This window comes from Hemibagrus wyckioides, linkage group LG24 (genome assembly GCF_019097595.1).
Source record: "Hemibagrus wyckioides isolate EC202008001 linkage group LG24, SWU_Hwy_1.0, whole genome shotgun sequence".
NCBI lineage: Eukaryota > Metazoa > Chordata > Actinopteri > Siluriformes > Bagridae > Hemibagrus > Hemibagrus wyckioides.
Genome location: NC_080733.1, coordinates 16,748,643 through 16,760,476, shown reverse-complemented (window position 1 = coordinate 16,760,476; position 11,834 = coordinate 16,748,643). Strand labels below are relative to the sequence as shown.

At 39.1% G+C, this 11,834-nt stretch overlaps 1 protein-coding gene across 4 annotated transcripts; it reads right to left on the bottom strand.

Moving 5' to 3' along the window:
* Positions 1-1,467: 1,467 nt before the first annotated feature.
* On the bottom strand, positions 1,468-11,577 carry asf1ba (anti-silencing function 1Ba histone chaperone). 4 transcript variants are annotated; one of them, XM_058377708.1, is made up of 5 exons: positions 8,851-9,067; positions 8,533-8,690; positions 6,750-6,865; positions 6,492-6,668; positions 1,468-2,001 (listed from the first exon to the last, which is right to left on the bottom strand). In XM_058377708.1, the coding sequence occupies exons 2-5, from the start codon at positions 8,639-8,641 to the stop codon at positions 1,810-1,812; spliced, it is 594 nt and encodes a 197-aa protein (XP_058233691.1). In that variant the 5' UTR covers positions 8,642-8,690; positions 8,851-9,067; the 3' UTR covers positions 1,468-1,809. The 4 variants fall into 4 exon arrangements, with proteins under 4 accessions (XP_058233691.1, XP_058233692.1, XP_058233693.1 ...); XM_058377709.1 differs by having other exon boundaries at positions 8,533-8,664; XM_058377710.1 differs by lacking the exons at positions 8,533-8,690; positions 8,851-9,067 and adding an exon at positions 11,434-11,577.
* Positions 11,578-11,834: the final 257 nt, after the last annotated feature.

Genomic DNA, 11,834 nt, shown 5'->3' with positions numbered 1-11,834 from the left:
TCTATAGCACTATAATATATTTATAATGTGTTAAAATAATAATAATAATAATAATAATAATAATAGCAAGAGCAGCACAAAGAATAGTAAACTTAATTTATCTAGAACCTTTCGTCAATATTTAAGGTGTATTAAAATCAACAAGAATGCATATAATTTAATTGAACTCAAAGAATGTAACAAATAAACAAATATTTAGGAAGGGGATGGAGTAGAAGAAGAAGGAGGAGAGGAAGGAGAGAAGAAGAGAGAGAGGAGAGGAAGGAGGAGGAGAAGAAGGAGAGGGAGGAGAGGAAGAGGGAGAAGAAGAAGAGGGAGGAGAGGAAGGAGGAGAAAAAGAAAAAGGAGAGGAATGAGAAGAAGGAGAGAGAGGAGAAGAAGGAGAGGAAGGAGAAGAAAGAGAGCTGTCAGTTATTAACCAGTAAATCATTTAGTCATCAGGAGGAACACACCTGTCTGAGGGGCGTGGCCTCACCTTCTGAGCTTTATTTTAAGAATGGAACAAGCCACAGCCCTGAGAACACACCTTACTTTCTTCAGAGAGATGAAAACAAACCTGATGTTGGGTTGGACTGAGAGACGACAGAAAGGAAGAGACATTACCTTAAAGCATTACTGATAACCTGGCAATGACGAGAGAGAGAATCTGATAGATCTGATACATAGATAGACAGACAGATAGACAGACAGGCAAACAGACAGACTGGCAGATAAACAGACAGACAAATAGATAGACAGACAGACTGACAGATAAATAGATAGACAGACAGATAGGCAGACAGACTGGCAGATAAATACACAGACAGATTTTTGAGGTAGAAGTAGATGTTTAAATCTGTTTATATCAGTGATTCATGGTGAAGGATTCCTGGGATTCTGCTTCATTTTCACCAAACATAAAGTCATTAAATGTTCCAAATCATTCACCTGGAGTTTCCCCCCTGAATGTTTTCAACCAGATTTGTGGTTAAAAGCCATTTTACAGCAAAAAAAATGCACCCAAAAAACAAGAAAATAAATTAGAAAGATGTTAGATTTAAATCATTAATTTCCTGATTTGTAATAAAACCAGAAGCACGCTGTAACGTTGAAACAAAAGCACCGTAATGAAACACTCAAAATATTTCAGCAACACTTCAGAAGTCGTAGTTTTTATATAGAGAGAATTAAATGAATAAATCAGGAGTATTAAGGGTTTGGCTTAAACCCCCCGAGGCTTATTAACGCGCAGACGCATGACAAAGACGAATCAGATGAAAGCGCAATCAAACCTGCGGCGCTTTGAGGATCTCTCATCACAGATGCGACGACACGCCTCGTCGCCTAGCAACAGGACCCAAAAATGGCGCCGCAGCAGTGTGTGTGTGTGATCTGAACTCTGTGGCATTTTTATGAATGGAAAAAGAGGAAAACACACATCTGTGTGAAGAAGAGAGGGGGGGGGGAGGAAAAGAGAAACACACACCATGACGTAACAAAAGATATTTATTTATTCGGAGAGCCAGAATACAAACAGAAGTAAACATATATACAGTACTGTACAATCCCACCTGCACGCTTTAAACCTAGGGATTCTGAAAAACATTGCTTGTCGAATATTCCTAACCTTTATCTGTCTTCAGAGACAATCCTGAAAAATACCAAAAACACACGAAAAAAAATTAAAATAAAAATGAAAGTGTGTGTGTGTGTGCGAGAGTCCTTTCGTTTGGTTTGTCCACGCTCCTCGGCAAGTCTGCGTCTCCGGTCCGGTGGTTCTGGTGGTGTACGAGGTCTTTAAAGGGGATGACGGTTCTGTCATGGACGGATCTACAAGCAGTCCATGGAGTTATCCGGCATCAGTCCGAGCGGAGGCGCTTTCCCCGGGGGGCACGACGGAGGCAGCATCACGTTGGGAGACGGGTCCACGTTCTCCGAGTCCTCCATCTTCTCAGAACAGCCTTCCCAGTTGATGTGGAAGCGGGTTACGCGAGGGTTCGAGGCCAGAATGTTTCTCTGGAGCTGAGAGGGAATGAAAACACAATGATGATCAATTTCATTCAATTTGTACAGCGCTTTTAACAATGGAGATTGTCTCAAAGCAGCTTTACAGAACAGAAATGACATATAAATGATTATAAACACCAGAGTGAGATTATAAATGATTATAAACACCAGAGAGTGAGATTATAAATGATTATAAACACCAGAGTGTGATTATAAATGATTATAAACACCAGAGTGTGATTATAAATGATTATAAACACCAGACAGAGATTATAAATGATTATAAACACCAGACAGAGATTATAAATGATTATAAACACCAGAGTGTGATTATAAATGATTATAAACACCAGAGAGTGTGATTATAAATGATTATAAACACCAGAGAGAGTGTGATTATAAATGATTATAAACACCAGACAGAGATTATAAATGATTATAAACACCAGAGTGTGATTATAAATGATTATAAACACCAGAGTGTGATTATAAATGATTATAAACACCAGAGTGTGATTATAAATGATTATAAACACCAGAGTGTGATTATAAATGATTATAAACACCAGAGTGTGATTATAAATGATTATAAACACCAGACAGAGATTATAAATGATTATAAACACCAGAGAGTGTGATTATAAATGATTATAAACACCAGAGAGAGATTATAAATGATTATAAACACCAGAGTGTGATTATAAATGATTATAACCATCAGAGAGAGTGTGACTATAAATGATTATAAACACCAGTGAGATTATAAATGATTATAAACACCAGAGTGTGATTATAAATGATTATAACCATCAGAGAGAGTGTGACTATAAATGATTATAAACACCAGTGAGATTATAAATGATTATAACCATCAGAGAGAGTGTGACTATAAATGATTATAAACACCAGTGAGATTATAAATGATTATAAACACCAGAGTGTGATTATAAATGATTATAAACACCAGAGTGAGATTATAAATGATTATAAACACCAGAGTGAGATTATAAATGATTATAAACACCAGTGAGATTATAAATGATTATAAACACCAGAGTGTGATTATAAATGATTATAAACACCAGAGTGAGATTATAAATGATTATAAACACCAGAGTGAGATTATAAATGATTATAAACACCAGAGAGTGTGATTATAAATGATTATAAACACCAGAGAGTGTGATTATAAATGATTATAAACACCAGAGAGTGTGATTATAAATGATTATAAACACCGGACAGAGTGATTATAAATGATTATAAACACCGGACAGAGATTATAAATGATTATAAACACCAGACAGAGATTATAAATGATTATAAACACCAGACAGAGATTATAAATGATTATAAACACCAGAGTGAGATTATAAATGATTATAAACACCAGAGAGAGATTATAAATGATTATAAACACCAGAGTGAGATTATAAATGATTATAAACACCAGAGTGTGATTATAAATGATTATAACCATCAGAGAGAGTGTGACTATAAATGATTATAAACACCAGTGAGATTATAAATGATTATAAACACCAGAGTGTGATTATAAATGATTATAAACACCAGAGTGAGATTATAAATGATTATAAACACCAGAGTGAGATTATAAATGATTATAAACACCAGAGTGAGATTATAAATGATTATAAACACCAGAGTGAGATTATAAATGATTATAAACACCAGAGTGTGATTATAAATGATTATAAACACCAGAGTGTGATTATAAATGATTATAAACACCAGAGTGTGATTATAAATGATTATAAACACCAGAGAGTGATTATAAATGATTATAAACACCAGAGTGAGATTATAAATGATTATAAACACCAGAGTGTGATTATAAATGATTATAAACACCAGAGAGTGATTATAAATGATTATAACCATCAGAGAGAGTGTGACTATAAATGATTATAAACACCAGTGAGATTATAAATGATTATAAACACCAGAGTGTGATTATAAATGATTATAAACACCAGTGTGATTATAAATGATTATAAACACCAGTGTGATTATAAATGATTATAAACACCAGAGAGTGATTATAAATGATTATAAACACCAGAGAGTGTGATTATAAATGATTATAAACACCGGACAGAGTGATTATAAATGATTATAAACACCGGACAGAGATTATAAATGATTATAAACACCAGACAGAGATTATAAATGATTATAAACACCAGAGAGTGTGATTATAAATGATTATAAACACCAGAGAGTGTGATTATAAATGATTATAAACACCAGAGTGTGATTATAAATGATTATAAACACCAGAGAGTGATTATAAATGATTATAAACACCAGAGAGTGTGATTATAAATGATTATAAACACCAGAGAGTGTGATTATAAATGATTATAAACACCAGAGAGTGTGATTATAAATGATTATAAACACCAGAGAGTGTGATTATAAATGATTATAAACACCAGAGAGTGTGATTATAAATGATTATAAACACCGGACAGAGATTATAAATGATTATAAACACCAGAGAGAGTGTGATTATAAATGATTATAAACACCAGACAGAGATTATAAATGATTATAAACACCAGAGTGAGATTTAAGACACAAGAATCCACATTTTGTATCTAAAGCTACGTTCACATGAGATCTGCTGCCTTTTAGCGAAATAAGCGTCAGCGAGCGATGGCGATTAAATGTGGGCGTGTCCAACGATGTGACAGTTGAACTTTATGTAAATCCGGTGCGAGTCGTTGTGAGAGATCGGTGACACAGAGCGCACATGGCTTCATCTGGTATGATACGCCGCGCGTAATAAACACTGCTGACATTTATACACAAACGCCAAGATCTCCATCCAGAACGTTCCGCTTTAGAGTAAAGGAAACCCGGTTCGTCGTTTGGGATGTTAGTTGCACCCTACACAAATAGAACTTATTACCATGGCAACCAGTAGTGCCATAGAAACGCCTACTGATGACTTTATAACACTTGCAGAGATAAAGCTCTGTGTGTGAACGCAGCTTTAAACCGGATTATTCGCCGTTTTAAGGACACAAGATGGCCGCCAGGTGTAACTGCTTTCCTATGAGGAAAATAAAAGTCCTAGAATTTTACAAATCAAATAAGAATATATATAAAAATAGATATATATTCATTCATGAGGCTTTAAGAAAGTGTAGAGCAATGCTGTGTTAAAATGAGCTGCTGACTTTATACTGTATGAAGTTTTACTTTAATTTTAAACACATTTAAAGTTTTAGGACTTGCCTAAATTATTGTCATTTTCGCACCCTGAAATATTCTTCCTGGATATATTACAACTCTGTTCTTGTGCTCAAGTGTGTGTGTGTGTGTGTGTGATGTTATTGTGCATGGAAAAGAAAGATTTTACACCTCCTCCTGGAAACCTGATGGTCAGGGATGTTCAGCAGATACGTTTTGTACATAAAGTACACAGGCGAGTGTGTGAGCTCTTTCCTCTCTCTCTCCTCCCACTCTTTTCTCTCCTTTCTCTCTCTCTCTCTTTTCTCTCTCTGTTCTTTCCCTCTATTCTCTCTTTCTTTTCTCGCTCATTTCTGTTATCTCTCTCTCTCATCTCTCCCCTATTCTCTCTCTCTCTTTGCTTTCCTCTCCCTCCCTCTTCTCTCTCCCTCCCCTTCTATTATCTCTCTTTCTCCTATTCTCTCTCCTCTCTTTATTTTCTGTCTCTTTTTTCACTCCCTCCCTCTTCTCTCTCCTCTTCTATTCTCTGTCTCTCTTCTTTCCTCTCTCTATTGTCTGTGTCTCATCTCTTTTCTCTCTCTCCTCTCTCACTTTTCTGTCTCTCTTCTTTTTCCTCTCTCTCTCTCCCTCCTTCCTCTCCTTTCTTTCCTCTTCTCTCTCCTCCCTCTCTTTTCTTTCCTCTCCTATTTTCTCTCTCCTTTTTCCGCTCTCTCTCTCCTTCCTCTCCCCTCTCTCCTTACTTTCCTCTTCTCTCTCTCTCCCCTTTTCTATTCTCTCTCACCTCCCTCTCTTTTCTTTCCTCTCCTATTTTCTCTCTCTTCTTTCCTCTCTTTTGTCTGTCTCTCATCTCTTTCCTCTCTCTCCTTTCTTTCCTCTTTTTCCTCTCCTCTCTCTCTTTTCTCTCCTCTCCCATTTTTTCTCTCTCTCTTCTTTCCTCTCTCTTTTGTCTGTCTCATCTCTTTTCTCTCCTCTTCTCTCTGCCCTATTATCTTTCTCTCTCTCTCTCTGTCTCTGTCTCTCTCTCTCTCTCACACACACACACACACACACACACACACACACACACACAGAAATTTACACCTAGGGGAAATGTAGAGGCACCAATCCAAACGGTTTATTTTTGGGAGATGGGAAGAACCTGTAAGACGCCCACAGGAACACAGGGAGAGTTCTGGAAACCCCGCACAGAGAGTAACCCGATCTCGGGGTTGAAATTAAACTGCCGTGGAGGTGGTGCAAAAACTTTTAACCTGATTTAGTCAGTACTCCGGCTTCAGTTTGCTCACCTGCGAGTAGTTGGGTTTGAGAGGCGGGTTTTCCCGGAGCTCGGCGTCGGTGTACTCGTTGTTGACGTAATAGCCGATGCGAATAAACTCCTGTCCTCTGTACGTGCAGGTGATCAGGACCACGGTGACGCCCACTGCATCGCTCTCGGGAATCAGGCCCGTGTTCGGAGCGTCCGCCTGTTACACACACAGTTTATTTATTATTGTACCATCAGATATTATAACACCACCACACAGAATAAATCATTGTGAACTCACCTGGAACACAAACATGTGTCTCCCCGCAGGTACGGGTCCCACCAGGACCGAGTCCAGGGTCTGATCGTACTCCTCGCTCTCGGCTGAGCCCACATATATGATCTTCCACTCGAGATCTGGGGGAAAAGAAAGCAAAAACTTCACAATACTGCTCTGTATTACGATAATGGCTCATCGGGTTAGGTTCTGGGCTCTGCTCTAAAATCCTGACATGCAGCGATTCCTCAGAAGACCAAAGACGATAAAGATGAAAGCTGCAGCTGTTCTGTTTAAACTAAAAACACAGAATTACAGCGAACTGAGCCACTTTACATACAGTTTATCCTAAAAAAGCATTTTGATGGAAAAGAATGATCATGGAGTAAATAATCCGCCTCGCCTCGCCTCCACATCCTCTGGGAAAGTTTTCATGTTTGAGATTTTGGAGGTCATTATGATGCCATAGTTTATGTTTAAGTAGCTTTCTTTGTTGCAGCAACGTACATCGCTGTTTCACCACTGTTCCTTCCTTGGACCACTTTTGATAGATACTGACCACTGCAGACCGGGAACACCCCACAAGAGCTGCAGTTTTGGAGATGCTCTGATCCAGTGGTCTAGCCATCACAATTCGATCCTTCGTCAAACTCGCTCAAATCCTTACGCTTGTCCATTTTTCCCGCTTCTAACATCAACTTTGAGGACAAAATGTTGACTTGCTGCCTAATATATCCCACCCACTAACAGGGGCCATGATGAGGAGATCATCAGTCTTATTCACTTCACCTATCACTGGTCATAATGTTATGGCTGTTCAGTGTATTTTTCCATTAGGTTACACAGTGCGTGAAGGAGAACATGTGCATCCTCCAAGACACAAATCTTCCCAACATTCCAGAAAATTCTTTCCTCTCTTCTCTTTCCTCCCTCTCTCTCTTTCTATTTTCCTTCCTCTCCCTCTTTTCTCTCTTCTCTCTTCTCTGGTCCCTCTCTTTCTCCCTCGCTCTGCATTTCCTTCCTCCCTCTCTCTCTCTCTCCCTTTTCTTGCCCCTCTCTATCTCTCTCCTCTGTTCTCTCTTGCTCTACATTTCTTTCCTCTCCCCCTCTCTTCGCACCATAAAATATATTCTCTGAACATTTTGGCCATCTTGTTCACATTTACGAACACAACTTAAGAGAAGTCCCACAGCGCATGGCTTTGGCTTGGTGCTCTGTAATGTTTACTAGAAGGACCCAGTAGCTCAGTGCTGTTTATTGTTTACATACCAAGTTAGTAGCAGTAAACATTTGAGTAATACAGATATTTTAATATTTCCGGTAAGAATTACAATTTTTTTTAAACACCATTTAATCGCTTCAGTTCTAGACGATACAAATTGCAATACTTTGTAGCTAAATTACACAAAACAGCCCATTTAAACAGAGATTTTGCAGAAAAGCACGACACTGAACACCAGTTATCTCATGGAAACGGAGCCATGTAGAACTAAAGAGATACAGAATTAAATTTAAAACACCTGACTCTTAATGCACATGTCTGTGTAGATGCAAAATGACTCCTGTATCTAATGCAAACGAAATTAAGTCTAAAATAAAGGACCCCAAGTGCACATAATGCCCGTCCTTAGACAATAAAAGAAAAAAAAAAAGGCTCAAGTTTATTCAATTCAGCGCCGCACGCGCCCGGTCCCGCCATAATGACGTCACGGCGAGGGCGCTAGGCTACGCTAGGCTAATCGAGCCGCTCTTCAACTTTTCTTTCCAAATGTATTTATTCATTAAAAGAGCGACTAACAGTGCTCACCTTCAGGAAGATCCTCCATGCACTCGAATGTGATCTCGAACTGAAAAGGGTTGCCGAAAGGACTCGGGTTGTCCAAAACAGCAACGTTTAGGACCTGAACCTTCGCCATTAGCAGTTCAGCAGTTAGCAAGTCTACGAGCAGGAAAAAAGGTCGTAAACTGTCGTAAAAAGGAAACAAATAAAGAAGAATTTTATTCTAAATGATCTGTTGATTATTCTTATTTTTGTTATTTTTAAGAGACTTTTCTAAAGAGACAATGGATAAAATGTTAGCTTTGCAGGCTAGCTTGTACTGTCTCTGGGAGCTTTTTTTTTTACCCCGCGCGGGAGACTTTTATCCCGAAAAAAATAATAATAAATTAAAAGCCGGGGCGTCCTGTTGAGCCTTGTATCTCTTATATAAATTTTAAAAAATTCAGGAAAAATATTGAGGAAAGGTATTTTTGAACACCGCGCTGCTAATCACGGACTAACAATAAAACCCGAGACTTCTTTCTCCCTCTCTCTCCCGCCAGTGTGTTCAGACCATTTCAATAAAACGTCAAAAAGCGGACCAGATACTGGACGCTGATTGGCTAGATATGAGACACGTCACGGAAATACTCGTCGATGATTGGGCGGCACTGACAGCGCTTGGAAAAATGACGGTCCGCTTCCGGTCAATGTCATTTGCTGTCCTTATGACTCGGAGTGTGTCTCAAATCGACTCGCTGTTAAAGAGCAGACGAAGAAAAAAGAGAGAGAGAGTCAGCCATTTTCTAGGGTTTAGAAATTAAGCAAGTCTGCTGTTGTGGTCGAAATGGTGCCCTGTGTCACTACTAGCGGAAGCACGATTTCTACTGCGCATGCGCGGAAAAGAGTCTACTTCTTGTCTGATGTATAATGAAGAATATTTATTATACTGTTGTATTACGACTAATAATGTAATGTTATAATATACGTTGGCAGCGAGCTTCGCGCATGCGCAGAACAAATCGTGTTTGCGGTACGGATCGAGCAGTCACAGTGCCCTACTCCCTATTCCCTACATGCAGCGAAGTGCATCATGGGTAATGTATATACATTCTCAAGGGCAGAAGGCGACAGGAGTGAAAGGAAAGAAAGAAAGGAAGGAGAGTGAGAGAGAGAGAAAGAAAAAGGAAAGAGAGAGAAAAAAAGAAAGAAAGAAAGAAAGAAAGAAAAAAAAAGAAAGAAAGAAAGAAAGAAAGAAAGAGGGAAGAAAGGAAGGAGAGAGAGAGAGAAAGAAAGAAAGAAAGAAAGAAAGAAAGAAAGAAAGAGAAAGAAAGAAAGAAAAAGGAAAGGAAGGAAGAAACAAACGAAGGAAGGCCCTTTGCAGCTATAACAGCTTCAACTCTTCTGGGAAGGCTTTCCACAAGGTTTAGGAGTGTGTTTATGGGAATTTTTGACCATTCCTCTAGAAGTGCATTTGTGAGGTCAGGCACTGATGTTGGACGAGAAGGTCTGGCTCACAGTCTCCGCTCTAATTCATCCCAAAGGTGTTCTTTGGGGTTGAGGTCAGGACTCTGTGAAGTTCCTCCACGCCAAACTCACTCATCCATGTCTTTATGGACCTTGCTTTGGTCACTGGTGTACAGTCATGTTGGAACAGGAAGGGGTCATCCCCAAACTGTTCCCACAAAGAGCGTGAAATTGTCCAAAATGTCTTGGTATGAAGCTGAAGCATTAAGAGTTCCTTTCACTGGAACTAAGGGGCCGAGTCCAACCCCTGAAAAACAATACCTGAATTCAGTGATTTGGAGTGTCCCAAAACCTTTGGCAATATTGTGTATCTGTGGTTTCTAACATCCTCCAGGGGGGTTGGAGTCTATCCTCTGTAGACACCGGGGGTCCTACTCTACTGGATTTCTGACCTCTCCAACCTTTTCCCAGTTTGTACTAAATGTAGTTTGTTAATATCTATCTATATTTTATCTCTCTCTCTCTCTCTCTCTCTCTCTCTCTCTTCAGGAGTAATAACTTCCACAAATCTAATAAAGAGTATGAATGTCACAGACCCCCTGAGTTGTACGTCACGGATTCACACGAGCTCACGATTTGAGGAAAGTGTGTATGTGTGTGTGTGTGTGTGTATGTGTGTGTATAGAGCATAAGAGTCAGCTTTGAACACAACATATGAAGCTGTAAACATGTTAACTGCAGTTCTTCTCCTTCTCCACGTCTCACTGCGGCTATCCTTGGAGTTCTCTGGTTTAATAACATGCAGTAAATTGCCCCAGGGGGTGAACGGAATGGACTGGTATCCAGTCTGGGGGTGAATTCTCTGGCTTTAGACACCAGGATTAGACTCTGCATCTCTGAGCAGGAATTTTACTCTGGAAAAATAACTGTACTGCTTTACAGTAAGAGATTCACAAGAAATAAACACTACGGTACACTACACACTACAGGTGAGAGAGGAAGGAAGGAGAGAGAGAGAGAGAGAGAGAGAAAGAAAAGGGAAAGAAAGGAAAGACAGAAAGAAAGGAAGAGAGGAGGAGAGAGAGAGAGAAAGGAAAGAAAAAAAGAAAGATCTATCCATCTGTCTGTCTATTTGTCTATCTATCTATATATCTGTCTGTCCGTCCATCCATCAATCAATCAATCAATCAATCAATCTGTCTGTCTGTCTGTCTGTCTGTCGATCAAGATGACTAGCTAGTTAACTTGCTACCTAACATCAGCTACCTAGCTAAGCTAACATTGCCTAGCAACCCTGCAGAAAGATATCCAGGCTCTGCCTCTATCTGCTGAATCTCCCCCTGTGCTGTGGCACTGTGCATGGTCTCTGTCAGCGTGGAGAAAGTTACACTCCATCATAGACAAACTCTTTATCATTCTGGAACCTTTATTCATTCATTTATTCAAGAGAAAGAGGAGAAATCTGAAGATCTAGTCACTTACCACAGACTATAGACATCCAGCTCTTCATGTCCTCTCTCCTGGATCTCGTCATCTTTCAGCTTTTCAACTCTACACTTATGTTAAATCTTAAACACACTACAAAATAATGCGATAATAAACGAAAACAGAAAAGTAAACAACCCGAGGAGGTAAACAATCCTGTGCTGCTTCGGGGGAAAAGCTTTAAGTGCTTATTTTACAGTAAAATCAACATTTCACTGCGTTAATGCCAGGTGGGACGAGTTCAAAACACGGTGATGTGAGAGGAAACAAACACACACCTACTGTAGAAATAATTCAGTCTGAAATAAAAAGAAAATAAAAAAGAAATGATGAAGGAAATGACTCATAATAAGTAAATCTCAAAACACTCCTCCTCCATTATCAACAGCTTCTTAATA